This window comes from Palaemon carinicauda, chromosome 26 (assembly GCF_036898095.1).
Source record: "Palaemon carinicauda isolate YSFRI2023 chromosome 26, ASM3689809v2, whole genome shotgun sequence".
NCBI lineage: Eukaryota > Metazoa > Arthropoda > Malacostraca > Decapoda > Palaemonidae > Palaemon > Palaemon carinicauda.
The window spans coordinates 74,186,225-74,203,724 of NC_090750.1; the positions used below are offsets into that span (position 1 = coordinate 74,186,225).

The following is a 17,500-nucleotide window of genomic DNA, read 5'->3' on the forward strand; positions in this document are numbered from 1 at the left end:
GTTCATAAGTGTCTTTTTTTTTTTTTTTGATTGAAGGTGATCTTTATCAACTTGAATGTCACTTATATATAATTCATTTTATAATTATTGGTTATCATGAATCTAAATTGATATAGTTTGTCGTCTGTTCAGAAGTTTTTTTTTTTTTTAAATTGAAGGTGATCCTTATCAACTTCAATCTCTCTCTCTCTCTCTCTCTCTCTCTCTCTCTCTCTCTCTCTCTCTCTCTCTCTCTCTCTCTCTCTCTCTCTCTCTCTCTAGAAATTTTAAGCTTCTCTGATTTTCTGAAACTTGTTTTATACCTTTTTCTTGCAGTATGACATTTCTCGGGTTATTCGTTTAAATTTCGTTTTAGCTTAAAATTACGCAATTGAAGAACTACGTAGTAATTACTGTTTGGTTAGTTAGCTTGTGTTAAATACACTATAATTGTTTCACGTTTACGATCGTCGCGTTTTCTTTGAATGAGACAAAGATATATAGAAGGCTATATATCTTGAATGAGACAACTTATCAAATATTTTAGATCGAATCGGAAAAATCCATGCTGTTCAGAACAAGGTAGTTTCGTGTAGGTTTTGAGAATGTCACCAAATCACAAAATTAGCATGTTATTTATTTCAAATTTTAACCCAAACCAAACACAACTCATTATCTACGGGTAATTTAGAATTAATGTTTTTTCTTGGAAAGATGTCATTAGGTATTAAGTTTCTGGTCAGTGCCTGTAATTTATGGGTAGAAGATGAAGGAAAGACTTATGGCTTGGCCAAGAGGGCCAGTTGAATAGCTTTGGCATAGAGATTTGACATTACCAGACATTTGTTTTTGATGTTGTTAATAGTTTATATATGACATGTCTGTTTTGACGTTGTTACTTATTTTAGAATGATTTATTGTTAATTTGTTCTCTTCATTTATTTATTTCCTTATTTCCTTTCCTCACTGGGCTATTTTTCCCTGTTGGAGCCCCTGGGCTTATAGCATCTTGCTTTTCCAACTAGGGTTGTAGCTTGGATAGTAATAATAATAATAATAATAATAATAATAATAATAATAATAATAATAATAATAATAATAATAATAATAATAACAACAACGAGAAAATGAGGAATTCATGTCATCGTTAACGCGAAAATTCTATTAGTAGTAACTAGAAAATAGTTATCACAAGATTGATTAAAAATACCATGCCGGGAGAAAGTATCCTATCATCAATAAAAAATTTTAATTGTGACCGCGAGGTATCAAATATCGTAGAGTACTATTATTATTATTATTACTATCCAAGCTACAACCCTAGCTGGAAAAGCAAGATGCTATAAGCCCAGGGGCTCCAACAAGGAAAAATAGCCCAGTGAGGAAAGGAAATAAGGAAATAAATAAATGAAGAGAACAAATTAACAATAAATCATTCTAAAATAAGTCACAACGTCAAAACAGACATGTCATATATAAACTATTAACAACATCAAAAACAAATATGTCATAAATAAACTATAAAAACTATATAAACTATAAAAAGACTCTTATTCCATCTTGGAGTGGAGTACCGTACCTCAATTTAGGAAGCTTAGTTTATTTCTTCTTACTGCTGAAACGAGGAAGTTTGTGTAGGAAGCTGCCTTCTATAAGAGATTGTGAATCATTAGTTTTTTTTAATATTTTTAACCCATATTATTGAACCAAAACTTGGAATCATCTATATGCAAGTCTAAATTGGGTGTGACATACACAATTTCCTACTTCGATGACCAAGGAGTAGCTCCAGATGAGGTTCAAATCGATAAATCATTAACGCAACGGAATTTCCATATTCATAACAATCTTTTATGATGTCTGACATTGATTGATATGACTATATTATAACGACTAGTTGCTTTAAGTTCCTTTAACCTTCACATTTATTGAGGAGACTTGGAGGGAAATACTAGACGGTGTTAATAATATCCCTTGCTTCTCAACAATGAGTTCAATAAGTAGAATTGGAACCTCATTATTCATAGAATTCTCCTTAACACTTATAATTGATGTATTATTCACCGAGCTGTCGGCTGAATATCGAATAACTTATTATTAAGAAAATGAGCCATTGGAGTTGGTAAAAATAAAAAAATCGTGTTACCAAATATTAATTCGGAACTTTTTCATTACTCTCTCTCTCTCTCTCTCTCTCTCTCTCTCTCTCTCTCTCTCTCTCTCTCTCTCTCTCTCTCTCTCTCTCTCATAAGACGGGAATGCTCCTACAAATTCCTGTAATTTCAATGCATAAAATATTATTCTAGTTTGGTTAGTCATAATAATATTAATGAAATATCATATTTAGTCATAATCAATAATTGGTAAAAGTAGAGTTAACTTCTCATCATTTTTAAAATCAAATATCAACTTAAGCCTTATTTATTAGGTTTGCGGTGTTGAATTCTTTTGTAATTTCTAAGTCAGTCTGTTTGTTTTTTTTTCCTTTATGCTCCCTGTATGTTATCAAATTCAGCCAGGTCCTCATTTGTTTTCTCTTGTTTCAGGTCGAAAATTCCGAACAATCGATCTAAACTCCTCGCCTCCAACATTCGTCCACCCACAACGAAATGTTACCGTTACTGAGAATCAAGAGGTCACTCTCAAGTGCAGTGTCAACAATGTGCATGGATATCAGGTGAGACCGAAAGCTACTGTAACCTCAAATTGTTCTAGAGTGAAGCTTTTTGGAGTGGTGTGATATTAATTAGTTTAGTTGAAGTCTATTTTGTAATTTTGACTGTAAAATATTTTTTCAATAATTGCCTGAATCAAATTTCCAGGCTGTCAAATCTGGGAGTTCTGTATCGGATTCATCAGCAAATCTCCAGAAAGACGTCTTTACAATAAGACACTCCTTGGCTTTCATTACTAAAGCTATTTTTGGCTTTGATGTTCTATTGTGTTACAGGATTTAGGACATCTACGAAAAACTGGAAAGAGTAGACTTGGTGCTATTGACCTGTCGCCAAAACGAAAAAAAATGCATAATCAGGATTGGAGGTCTCATGCAAAGGAAAAATGGGTGGGGGAGAAATAACCTAACGTTTGTTCCTTGGCCACTTGATAGGAGAAACTTTTCTTGTTCAATATGTGACTGAAATCACCCCTATTGAACAGTTTGCGTGTTGCTATGATACAGAGGAAGACGGCCGAGAGATTTGGTATGTTTATTGTCACTAATAAAACTTATCATCTTTGAAACGAAAGCTTGAGCAGAAATTGTACAGAGATATCAGAAAATGATAGGAAGTATCGTCAAACAGTTGAATTTTGTAGAGGCAAATAAGGTTTGAGGAAGTAAGGCTATGTGGTGGTCAAAAGAGGGATCAAGACCATGTTCTCAGTATTAGAAAAGAACATGGAAAATTGAGTGTCTTGCTGTGAGTTAAGAAGTTGAGAGTGGATACAGTACTCCACTGTTAGCAGATAAATCCTCCTATCACACTTATAGTTTGATCCCCCTTCAATGTATGTAGAGGCCCATTTTACAATATCAAAACAATTGTGTGAAGACAATCTGACAAATGTTAGATACCAGGTATATTCATTGCTGATAGAAGTGCAAGGGAAATGGACATATACAAAGAAGTGTTTCAAACTTTCCAGTGTATGTTTATGCAAAGATATGTCCTTCTTTCACAAGGGACCTGACATCAGACTGTCTTGTTAGTCAGAACTCATCACCCACTTTTTAGGCATCTAGTTTACCTCCATTCCCATTTCCTTTAATCTGTTTTACTGCCTCTTATCACACCTTGCTCAACCTAAGTTTTGGGCCTTAGGCACAAATTATAAATCTTTCTGGTCAGTCTTAGATGGACCATGCACTTGAGCTGGATCTAAAATCAAGCTGTGTGGTTATTCATAAGTCAATCCTGGACTAGTGATAAGTTTTAGGAAGATCCCATTTTAAGAGGGAGACCAGACATCAAACTGGGGTTCAATCATAGGAGGACCATAGCCTTTGAGTGGGATCTGAGTCACATCAAGGTTCAGTCAAAAGAGGACTGTGAACTACAGACGGCAAAGAAGTTTCTCTTAGACTGTGTGGTCAGTCCTAAGAGGACCCTAGTCTAAGAAAGGTATCTAGCACTAGACGGTTTAGTCCTCGCAGAACCCTGGCCTAAGGAGGAATTTGCCGTCATTCTGTCTAGTTGATGCTAGGCGAACCTTGCTTCTCTTGAGATGTTTTAGTCCGCCTGTTACATTTTACTCTTTACATCCGGGTTATAATAGCGTTTCCCAGAAGGGTAGAAGGCAAAAATATAGGATATTCATATAATTTGTATGCATAACCAAATTGTTCAGTTCCAGGATTAGTAAAAATTCATTCAAATCTCTTTTGACTGACAATAATCATACCTGCTCGGAAAAGTGAAGATATCGTCTACGATCTCGAAAGATATAGATAACCAAGGTATTCTGGTATGGTATTATTTATACACTAGTTTGATTATCATCTACTTACCGTCCCAGTGACTAATTATTCATATCTATTCCTTGATGTATAGCTGGTTATAGTATATACAGTGGTCTTTTACATATTGTATTCAATATTTCTTTTTATTCTCTAAATGCCTTTAATAATTTGAGAATGTCCCTTTTACATTTTTCCAATTTCCTAATAAGATCCATTTTTTTATAGCATAGTTACTGCTACAATAATTTCAAATTCAGCTTTCATTTGAATTTTCTATTTTTTTTCTTCACAGTACATGCATCAACTTGTTGAATGTCCCATATGATTAAACCTTTATCCATTTTGAAATCTCATTTGTTTACAGATAGCATGGGTGCACGAGGAAACTCAAAATATTCTCTCCATAGGCCGTACCTTATACACACAAATGCCCCGTCTGAGTCTCGCAGCCGACCACAAATCGGCCGCTCTGACCATTTCGCCAGTTCGAGCCCAGGACAGGGGTTGGTACATGTGTCAGGTCAACACGGATCCAATGACCTATACCAGGAGTTACCTACAAGTATTAGGTAAGCCCATTGAATGCTGTTTAGAAGTTTGTTAACCCTTTTACCCCCAGGCTATTTGGAAATTTCCAACCCTTAACCCCCAGGGGGTTATATTTTTCCCAGCACATTTTGCAGTATATTTTTTTTAAATTGCACTAACAGCCTTAATTTTTGTCATAGAGAGGTCAGGTTGGTCTCATTCTCTTGGAAAATGCCTGAATTTTCTCAAAAATTTATCAAAAATATGAAAACAAAAATTTTTATAGCATTTTTTGGCAAGTACGTACCGGTACGTCCATGGGGGTAAAGGGATGGCTTTTGTGAAACGTACCAGTATGTCCTTTGCGGGTAAAAGGGTTAAACTACTTCAAAGTGGTGAGTGAGCTGTTTTTAAACTTGTTAGTACTGGGGGAGCTATTTATAAGAACTGGTTTAGTTGCCTGAAAGTATCGAGGTAATATTCAAGCATTATTCAAGGAAAGTTTTAAGCATTTGGTAAGGATATGAGCACTGCACATGCAATTAGTCATTTTTGTTTTATGTATGATTGCGAAGTTCTGCTATAAATTAAACTGTGAACCAATATATAAGAAATGCATTGGGTCCTGAGACTTGGGTGGAAATTGAGTGATTGTTTGATTTATACATATTTACGTAACAGAATGAAAAACAAAGTTTGAGGAAAGATTTTTTTAAAATTTAAAAAAAAATAGGTACATAAACACTAGTATTTCTTCTTTTTAATGTGCATTTAACTTAAAAGTAAAAATAAAAAGGAATAAATACATTCTAAAGAATTAAATTTGATATTGAAAACTAGACTCAAAATTGTAATTCAAGAAAAAAATATACAAAAATTAAGTGGCACTACCCATGCATCCTAAGTTTTAAAAATCAAAGTACTGTATTATTGTGATATACCTAGTTTGAATTTTTGTCATTTTAACTTCTCAATAAGTAATAACTTTTTGTAATTACTTAAAAGATTTTAGTATATTTAATACCCTATAGCTTGAATGTATCAAAACAGCTGTATTTTGTAGTTATTAAAATGTCCATTGTAACAAAATACATCAGCCATATAGAGCAAACCTTTTTCAAATAGCACTTTTATTTTAATGATTATTTTGCATATTTCATTTAGCATGAATTTTAATGAAAAAAACTTTTTTTTTCAGTGCCACCCGTTCTCACAGACTGGTCAGGCTCTAGTGTGGAAGCAAGAGAAGGCGCTGCCGTGAGTCTCATTTGCAACGCTCGAGCATACCCAGCTGCCAATACTACTTGGAGGAGAACTGACGCCGAACCCATCTTTGAAAAACCCCGTATAGGTAAAGTCAGTGCAGACCAATCATTGCACAAGCAGAGCTAGTTTTCAAAACAAGCTGTTGCAAGCGCTGTTCATTTGCGTATATTTATCTCTAATACAGTACCATATTATTATTACTAGTGCACCCAAGCCATCAAAAATGACGTCTAAATATTTGAATAAAGAATACTATTTGTGAGAGTGGTTTCAGAGTGTACCTCTTGGGGTACCCCCTTTCACCAGGGTATGACTACTACTCTTCCTCCCTGTGTGGGACAGGAAAGATATATATGTATATATATATATATATATATATATATATATATATATATATATATATATATATATATATATATATACTGTATATATATACTGTGTATATATATATATATATATATACATATATATATATATATATATATATATATATATATATATATGTAAATATATATATATATATATATATGTAAATATATATATATATATATATATATATATATATATATATATATATATAGTCAGACACATGTTCTTTTTTATATAGGGGAGATTATTATTAGTATCATCATCATTATTATTATTATTATGGCTCCTTTTCAGAGCACCAGACTTTTTCATAAAGCCTAAAAGCCTTAAAAGGTTGTGATGTACTTGCCAGGAACTATCTCATGTCTGTTACTTGAAAACTTTAGGCGGAAATTCCTGTTTTTTTTACTTGCTGAAACATTTAAAATAAATGATCTCCGGTTTGTTACTTAGGGAAATCTTTTGGCGAATATTTCTTTTTGCCTATTACTTACAGAAACCTATCAAGTTCACAACCGGAGACATCTAAGGTATCCAGTTTTAAAGATTAAATTTCATATGTAAATTTTAGATTAACAAGACACACGACCAGAATCTGAAAGCACATCAGATATCTCATTTTCTTTTATAATTATTGGTTATTAGGAATATTAACATAATTTGCTGCCCGTTCATTGCTCGGTTAAAGATTGAAGGTAACCCTCGTCACCAATCTCTCTCTCTGTCAGAAATTTTCAATTAGGTTACTTTGATAGGTTTTGACTGTTCAGTTATTTTCTTCAAAGAGAAGGGACTCTTTGGTAGGTAGTAGGTTGGCCAGGGCACCAGCCACCCGTTGTGATACTACCGCGAGAGAGATATGGGGTCTTTGACTGGCCAGACAATGCTACATTGGATCCTTCTCTCTGGTTATGGTTCCTTTTCCCATTGCCTACACATACACCAAATAGTCTGGCCTATTCTTTACATATTCTCCTCTGTCCTCATACACCTGACAACACTTGAGATTACCAAATAATTCTTCTCTCAAGGAGTTAACTACTGCATTGTAATTGTTCAGTGGCCACTTTTCTCTTGGTAAGAGTAGAAGAGACTCTTAAGCTATGGTAAGGAGCTCTTCTAGGAGAACGACACTCCAAAATCAAAGCATTGTTCTATTGTTCTCTAGTCTTGGGTAGTGCCATAGCCTCTGTGCCATGTCCTTCCACTGTTTTAGGTTAGAGTTCTCTTCCTTGAGGGTAAACTCGGGCACACTATTCTACCTAATTTCTCTTCTTCCTGTTTTGTTAAAGTTTTATAGTTTATTTAGGAAATATTTGTTTTAATGTTATTGTTCTTAAAATATTCTATTTTTCCTTGTTTCCTTTCCTCACTGAGCTATTTTCCCTGTTGGAGCCCCTGGGCTTACAGTATCCTGCTTGTCCAACTAGGGTTGTAGCTTAGCAAATAATAATATTAATAATAAAAAGCAAGTGTTTAGAGAGAGATGGATATGTTATAACAACAGAAGATGAAGGAAGCCAACGTTGGAATGAACACTTTAGTGAGGTCATGAATAGGAGATATGAAGAGAGTAGTTTGATTGATATACCTGAAGTTCATGAAGACCTTGATGTGCCCATGAATGAATTCAGTGTTTTTAAAGTCGAAGCTAACATAAAAAATTAAAGAGAGAAAGCTCCTGGATATGATCGAATAACTGCCAAGATGATATTGGCCGACAGTGAAGTGACTCCCAGAATACTTGCAAAATTATTTTGTAGAATGTGGCTTGAAGAGACAAAACTTTATGAATGGGAGCTAGGAGTGTTGGTGAAAATGGCAAGAAAAAGATCCGACTGATTGAAATAATTACAGAGGCTTCACACTTACGTCAGTTGTCACGAAAATATATAGTGTGCTCATTCTAAAGAGACTACAGAGGTGAACAAGCAGAATTTCGAAAAGGTAGAAGTTGTACTAATCAAATTTTCATTTTAAGACATGTGTTACAGCAATGTGTAAATATAGAAATCCACTTATGATGGCATTTGTGGACTACGAAAAAGATTAGATATTGTGCACTGGCCAATTTTGTGGGGAGTCCTGTGTTATGGAGTTCCTCTTAAATATGTAAATCTGATATTCTGTTAATGAGCATAGCAAGTGCAAAGTTAATATTAGTGGAATCATATCAAATGAATTTCCATTGAACAGTGGAGTACTCCGAGGAAATGTGCTGTCACCTATGTTGTTTATCCTCATGGCTTTTGTAATTTATAGAACAGTTGGGGATGGTGGAGAAAGATTGAACTGGATTGGTAATAGGAAATTAGCTGACCTAAAATGTGCTGATGACCCTGTCCCTATTAGCAAAAGACCACAGGACTTGCAAAGCTTGCTTACCAGAATGCATGAAATATCACGAGGTTGGGCTGAAGATAAGTAGAAGAAAGGCAAAGATGATGACAAATATGCAATGAAAGATTAAATATTAGAAGGAGAAAGGATTAATGAGGTGTAGTTGTTTAAATATTTAGGAACTATGATCTCTAATACAGGATCTTTAGAATTTTGAGTTTAATGAAAGGTTGGAAAAAGAAAATCAGACAATGGCTAGGTTAAGTAAAATTTAGAAATTTAAGTCGCCTGAAATTACCTATAAAAATCAGGCTATATCTCAATTTAGTGAGATCAGTATTACTGTATGGACATGAGTCGTGGTATGACAATGAAACAATATCCAACAGATTTTGTAGATTTTAGATACCAGGACAGGATTAGAAATGAAACTATAGGATAGATTTCTCGAGTGCCATATGCGGATGAGATCATGGTGAGGAGTAGATGGAGACTGTTTGAGCAAGCTCCAGGCCTACATAGGCGAGGACTATGAAGTGTGAAGTAGATGATGAATGGAGAAAGATTGATTTAAAAGTTCAAGATAGAGATGACTGACAAAATCTAACTGAGGCCATTGCGTCAATAGGCGTAGGAGGAGATGATTATGATATATATATTTTCCGTCATGCTCGGTACTCCCGGCCCCTCAAGGGAGTTGTCATACCCTGGTGAGAGGGTGTGTGTGTGTGTATCCAAATATTTAGCTGTAATGTTTGGTGGGTCCAGTACTCTTGGTTAAATATAAACGCTGTAATTTTCTTTCTATATTTCAGTTTGGGTCATTGAAGGACCAGACCTTGTGTTCCCTTCAGTTCGACGGGAGCATCATGCTGCTTACACCTGCCATGTTACTAACGGTGTTACCACGCCTGTTTCAAGGACTACTTATTTAACTGTAACATGTGAGTGACCAGTTTAATCATTTTCTAAACCCATTTAGATCCTTTTAGCTATGCCCATAATATAATATAAGTAATTAAACCTTTTGGCTTCATTCTTCGTTTAATATGGACAACAGTAAGTCGCCATTCATGTTGTAGCATAAGAGGTCATTTTATCCTGCCTTACTTTACAGAAATAACTGGAGCTTTGGATTATGTTTAAAGTCAATACTTTCTCACAATGCACTTTTTTAATATAGATGTTAATTTTTGTCTCTAGATTTTAACATAAGCTACATGTGGATAGTAAATTTAGGTTTATTTCTAGATCTTAACATGAAGTAAGTGTTGAGCGAAGTTAACGTAAAACAATATAGGGTAAAGTGTAGTGAATGTATAATTTGTCTTGAGCAGATGCACCACTGATATGGCTAGAGAGAGACATGGTAGGGACGAAGGCTGGTGTGGATGCCACCCTGAACTGTACGAGTGAAGGCAACCCTGCGCCTAAACACTTTTGGTCTATCAATTCGTCCAACATCACAGCCAGTAAGTTTTTATTGGTCTTTGGGGTTTTACCTGGTGCCATTTTCTAATTTATGATTTTAGTATTGCGTAATGAACTTTAATATTTCTCTATACATTTGGGGTTAATGAATATTTCTTTTACGGATTCACACTTTTGCGTAGAATTGAAATATGGTCACAAGTTTCTGTCTGTAGTATCCAAGATATAGGTACGTTGTTATAAAGAGTCTATAAGAAAAGAAATAATCCTATAATCCCTTTGATCTGCAACATAGTGTTTATTTTCTCCCTTTTGCAGGTTCTAAATATCGGATAGCGGAGGTTAAAAACGGCACACGAACCAAGTTCATGCTGACAGTGAGAAACACAGGACCAGGGGATTTCACTTACTATGGATGTCACGCTGTCAATCCTACAGGTCACGCTAAAGGAACAATAAACCTCTTCGGTAGGTGTTTTTTGTTTTGAAGTTTAGGTGGATATTTAAAGAACAGTATACTGTATACTATAATATTCCCCAGAGCATTTTTAGATGGTTAGTCAATCTAAGGCCCGCTTCACATGAGCAGTTTGAACTTGTGTGGTTGTGCCCACCCAGTTTAGAAATCAATGTAGGTCAATGAGGCCCTTCACATGCTGCGGAAGATAATCATGTGGCAGAATAACTGGACCATAGTGATTTGCAAATCGCATGCACTGCTACCTAAGAAGTTTATGGTGCCCTTCAGACGAGAGGTATTCCCCTGTGTGGTAGCAGTGGTGTTCAGCTGTTGCAGAGGGTAGGCATCCCTCTCCTGTTGCTAATTTTCAGTGATTATTATGAATTGCCATTATTATTATTATTATTATTATTATTATTATTATTATTATTATTAGACACTGTACTAGCAGAGGTACAGTGATTATACAAGGGGTTGTTATTCCTTCACTACAAAACCTGTAGTTATTTATAGGGATATTTCGGCAAAACTGGAATGTTAGCCATTCGACTTTTAATGCGAGGTGGCAGCCCTACCCAACTGCTATAGCGGGGAAGATAGAGGGTGGCTGGGGTTACCCAGACACTTAAATCTATTCACTCATCGGTGAACTACTTCACATTTTTCTTTTGGCTGGTAGAGAACAGACGTGTCCGCTCTCGCCTCTTTAAGACTTGGCCAATATAGACTATCGCTTTATGCACAAAACTTTTTCTTTTTCAGGTGTAACTGTGCTCCCATGCGTACCTTCCCTGGTGTGAAGGGCGCTCCTGTGGCACCTTCATGGCGTCGGCTGAGACAGACCTTCATTCGCTGTCCTTGACCTGCAGGGGGCATCGCTGCGAGCTGGGTTTGCCCTGTGATGAGTGTATCGAGTGACCCGCCACCCAGTGGGAGAAGTTTGTTTGTTTTAGAAAGTCGTTATCTAAGAGAGATCTCTCTCCCCCTGGGTCTTTCTCAGGGCCTTCTTCCCACTCACCTAGATCTCTTTACGAAGCTCCTCCTTGCTTGCCTTTCTCCATGGGTCAATTGAGAAGGAGCGCAGACCAGTTAACTCTTATGGCAACTTTGGGGTACAGGGGGATGTTTCTTCCCCTAGAGAACCTTCACCTCCTGCTGCGGAGGAGCCGTTTTCACTTTCAGAGTTTCTGCACCCCCCCCCATCCAAGGAAGCTCTCATTCAGCTTCTTCACCTTGGAGGCGCCTGTTGCTTCAGTAGCTGACGCCCTAGATGCTTGAGAGGTCCATCTCTTCCCTTTCCTGGTCCTTCCACGCATTTCCGAGGTCAGCGCTCGCGTTTGCCCATCCGAGGACCTCCTGCTGACGAATAGTCCTCTCGCCATCCTCAGGCTATTTCGTCACCTAACATCCCGCAGCCTCTTATCTCTCCCCACAGGCAAGGTTCCAGCCAGCATTTACAACGCTGGCCTGCTGCGGATAATAATTGTCAACCCATGGCCAGCTCTCCATCTGTTCGCCGATTGCCAATACGAAACCGGTTACCTCCTCATCACTCCAGGCGATTTTCCTTCTGGACATCATTCACGACACTCCCATGATCGCCATAGATCAAGAGATCACAGGTCATCATGATCTCGAGGCTCTCCCTCAAGAAGGCATTCCCATTCATGAGCTAAAAGCTCAGGATCACAAGCTAGACGAGTCACGATCACGAGCTAGACGCTCACGATCACGAGCTAGACGCTCACGATCACGAGCTAGACACTCACGAGCGCGAGCTAGACACTCACGGTCACGAGCTAGACGCTCACGATCCCGAGCTAGACGCTCACAATCGAGAGCTAGACGCTCATGGCCACAAGTTAGATGCTCATGGCCACAAGCTAGATGCTCATGGCCACAAGCTAGATGCTCATGGCCACAAGCTAGATGCTCACGATCACGAGCAAGACGCTCACGATCACCAGAAAGACGCTCACGATTACCAGCAAGATGCTCACGATCACCAGCAAGACGCTCACAATCGCAAGATGTTCACGATCAAAACGATCCCTTTCACGACGACGACATAGGCGTTCGCGCTCATGATTAATGCGTTTACTCTCCGACTCGGCAATCTCCTGCTGCTCCTTCTTCCAGACGAACCACGCTCAAACAACAATCTCCCGAATGAAAATCTCCTAATGGACGTCCTCCTTATTGTCTACCCCCTACTCCCTTTACAGCTTGTGGTATCTTAGCTAAGCATTCTCTTATGTGACGCTTGCCAACGCAACGTGTTGCCCCATCCTGAGACTTCCTCCACCACCTCTGATGAGCGATCATAGTCCTATAACAGCACAGAGGCTCCCTCCTCCTCGCTCGCCATCAATCACTCGTGAATTAGATACATCTGCTAGTGAATCAGATACATCTGCTCATGAATCACGTCTGTTAACGTGTGAATCGCCTACGTTCACATGTGAATCAGCTGAGTTTCACGCGTTTCAGTACTTGATTTCACCAATGATCACGAGTCCAACATCTCGGTACGGCCTCCGCAACTGCTACATCTTGTAGTAGACCCATACCCTTCCCAGATATTTTTAGAGACAACTGAAAAAGGAAGACCTGATGCCCAAAAGATTGTCTCCTAGAGTCGACCAGGCTCCGAAATGCCGTCCTACTAAGAGACGTTCTCCTCCTCCAGGTCTCCCGACAGACACACAAGATCTGATGTCAGGCGGCGAACTTCTGTCGTGGTATGACGCCTTGGTGGCTACCTTGCAGAAGTCTCTAACCATCTCGGGCCTTCCATCCCCTCCCAAACAACCTCTGATCCGAACCACTCCCGGGATCCCGCCTGAGAGGTCTGTATCTCTTTCGCCCTCCTCCGCAGGCCCTTCTAACTCCAGGAGCAAAGCTGTCTTGGGTGGTCAGCCCGACAACCCTCCAGTTCACCAGTCCACCCCACCTAGATCTAGAGGTGAGGACAGGGTTGATCGCGGGTTGGCATAAAGCGCTGGTCAACCGCCTTTTACCCCGATACGCTTGGGAGATAGGTTGACAACAAGACTGAAGAGTTGAATAGTAGAGAGTAGGCTGCCGCGCTGTACTGCATCTCACGGCTTCAACCTCTAGTGAGTAGAGACAGGCTCTGGCTTTCAAACTGATCTTTTCTGTGGCGCAAGTGTTACAAGCAGGCATGTGGAAGCATCGGACGACTTTCACCACCCACTACCTTCAAGACATAACCTACAAGAGACTCGATGCATTTTCTATCGGTCCTGTGGTGGCTGCACAACAAGTGGTTTAAAAATACCTCGGGCTCCTTGTTGGACAAGTAGCAAAGTGTTGAGGGCATTGGTTACCTGGATTAAGTCTGGTATGAATGAATAAGAATGACTGGGTTTTTTCTTTTCTTCATCTTTCCCTCTCTTGGGGAACAGCGCCAAGGGTCCATCTGCAAGCTGGCCTCATCCTTTGCAGGTAATAACCATTTCCCTTGTGTAACCTATTATAGTTTATTTTCATACTTGTACACACCCCCTATGCTTCCCGCGAGGTAGGAATGGGCAAACGTCTATATACGTAATTAATATTCCTATTTTAAACTCGGAATATGTTTACCTAGATGTTCATATGCTATCTCTCACGACCACAAAGGTTGCGCAGGCCATTATCAATACTCCTACTTGTGTTGATTTAGCGAGGTGTCAAGGTTTTCTTTTAGGTTCAGTATAATATTGTGCAGAGAAAACCCGGGTCAATGACCGAGCCAGTGGTTGGACTTTCCACCCTCCTAAGGGTGAGTCAACCCTTTAAATAACGCAAGGTTTCTTAGTGAAGGAACATATGATAAATTTAGAAATAATTTGTATTTTTCCTAACTAATATAAACTTGTAGTTATTTATACAAATTGACTCGCCAACACCTGTCCCCCAATAAGTCCTGCCCGCAATCAAAAAGTAATTTTGTTCACTGGTGAGTAGATATAGGTGGCTGGGTCCCCCCCCCCCCAGCCCACCCCTACCCTCCCTGCTATAGCGGTTGGGTAGGGTTGCCACCCGGAATTAAACTTCCAGCTTTGCTGAAATATATCCTTATAGATAATTACAGGTTTGTATTAGTCAGGAAAAATACAAATTATTTCCAAATTTATCATTTTCTTTTTCTTACGTTACGTAAGATAAACTATCCAATCTTTTGAGAGAGAGAGAGAGAGAGAGAGAGAGAGAGAGAGAGAGAGAGAGAGAGAGAGAGAGAGAGAGAGAGAGAGAGAGAGAGAGAGAGAGAGAGAGAGAGAGAGAGAGAGAGAGGGGGGGGGATTGATAGTGTTTTGCGATGATCCAGCCATGTTAAAAGAAATGAGAATGATTGTTGCTGAAATTGTTACAGTATATTATTATTATTACTATTATTGTTATTATTATTATTATTATTACTGTATTATTATTATTATTATTATTACTGTATTATCATTATTATTATTATTATTATTACTGTATTATCATTATTATTATTATTATTATTATTATTATTATCATCATTATTATTAATTTAGAGGCCTTTTGCATCAATAGGCATTGGAGGAGATGATGATGATCAATATTATTATTATAATATTTATTATGTTTATTGGGTGGGTCCACCATTTACGTAGTTGCTTCTTTTTAGCACCCTGTTCATTATACTGTATTGTATTCACAAAAACCACTTTCTTCTTCACTTCCTCCATCTTGAACAAACACTGACAGGCTAGTATTCTGTTCCCTACGGAAAATAACTGCTTGTGTAAAGACATGCTCTTTGACATGCGAGAATCTGCTGCACGGTTTCAAACCGCTCGCGTGATGCAAGCCTAATAGAATGAAAGTTGATAGGCTGTTGAAAGAAGTGCATATTGGAAATATTGTGAGTAAGGAAGAGCGGGGAGGCCTACTAAGTTTATGGAGGGTGACCGTAACTTCAGAATGAGAGTAATTTTGCGGTAAGATAGAGATGAATACTGCCTTATATGTCGAGGGGTTTGGCACGTTGTCAATGATCCTTGTATTCAGGTGTAAGAAGCAGTTAATAGCCACCCCAGGATGGGAAACAGATTTCCTATTGAAAAAAAAGCATGTTTATACCTACTGTAATGGAAATTTAAAAATTTTAATTAAGGATACTACAGGATTGATATTGTTAGGACAAACCATTGTTTTTTGTGGTTTTGATTGCCTAAGGAAATTTTTAATCTTTTTGCAGACATGGTGTAGTCATGTATAAGGTCGCAGTTTTGGATTTTTAACTTTTGATTTATTTGGCAGAGTTAGAATGTGTTTTTGCTACAACTACAACTTGTAGGCTTACCCTTTTCCCGTAGTAGACAGTATAAATGAGGGGACAAAAGCCTTAAAAATGTAGTGCAAAAACCTGTCGACTGTAAGATGGCAATTATTATTATTATTATTATTATTATTATTATTATTATCATCATTATTATTATTACTAGCTAAGCTACAACCTTGTTAGAAAAACAGGATGCTATAAGCCCAGGGGCCCAACAGGGAAAATAGCCCAGTGAGGAAAGGAAACAAATAAAAATGAAATATTTTGAGAACAGTAACAGCATTAAAATAAGTATTTCCTATATAAACTATAAAAACTTGAAAAAAAACTAGAGAAAGAGAAATTAGATAGAATAGTGTGCCCGAGTGTACCCTCAAGCAAGAGAAATTAATTGTGTACACAGTGAAGTGATTTTCATGACTAAATCTTAGTGGTATTAGATATTAAAACCATGGCAATTATATTACGTTTGTTGTAATGCATTTTGATTCATTATTGTAATGCATTTTGATACATTATTTTAATGTATTTTGATATGCTACTTTAGTTACTAATCAGTTCTCTTTGCAGAAATCAGAGAGCAGGTTATATCTGTTCCAACAAAACCGACATACCGCACTCCCACGCGAGGTATGTTATATCTTCCTTATTTTTGTTGGTGGAATGTTCAACATAACACAGTTTTCAGACAAGCTTTACTCAAATGATCAGTGTCCCTTGCTTCTATTTTGGCTTCGGTAACTTTCCAGGTGTCCCATTTCTTGTTATCTGGTGGGAAACATGTGCCTCGTGTACTTAAACCTTAATTTATGGTATAGATATTGCACCCTTATATAGTGCAGGTTGGGTACAATTGCTTGAAGTTACAAACAATCTTATTTATTATCTAATTTTTATATTTGATTAATCTGTTTCCTTGTTTTTTATTCATACTTTTAGTTTGATTACATATGTTATTGTGATATTTTATATTATTAAAAGCCTTATCTTGTAGTTCACAGAATATAAAGATCTACTTAAAGTATATTGATCTTCACTGTTTAACTCTTATGACATCTCTCACTGTTTAACTCTTATGACATCTCACATTGAAAATTCTTTTCTGTGAAACACCATGTTTAGTTCATGGCCTATTGAAGACATGAGTTTGGGAATGTCTCCATTATCAATACAGTTATAACATTAACTCCAATTTCTCACACTAGATTTTTTATTTGTAAATATTGCTTACATTTATCACAATTGCTTACTATTTTTACTCTGTAAGTAGCATTGTTAACTTCTTATGGATCTGTATCACTTCAGTTATTTTATGATAACCATTAATTCATCTGTGTGTGAGACTGCATCT

The 17,500-nt window shown here is 37.4% G+C and overlaps 1 protein-coding gene across 1 annotated transcript in view; it reads left to right on the forward strand.

The window, feature by feature from the left end:
- Positions 1–17,500, forward strand: part of LOC137619590 (protein amalgam-like) — a 146,178-nt gene that overhangs the window by 127,411 nt on the left and 1,267 nt on the right. Inside the window, exons 3-9 of the mRNA XM_068349760.1 lie at positions 2,526–2,656; positions 4,806–5,010; positions 6,168–6,320; positions 9,760–9,888; positions 10,282–10,416; positions 10,694–10,843; positions 16,720–16,779. Of these exons, the coding sequence (XP_068205861.1) occupies positions 4,869–5,010; positions 6,168–6,320; positions 9,760–9,888; positions 10,282–10,416; positions 10,694–10,843; positions 16,720–16,779 (769 nt within the window). The 5' untranslated portion in view covers positions 2,526–2,656; positions 4,806–4,868. The remainder of the gene's footprint in view (positions 1–2,525; positions 2,657–4,805; positions 5,011–6,167; positions 6,321–9,759; positions 9,889–10,281; positions 10,417–10,693; positions 10,844–16,719; positions 16,780–17,500) is intronic.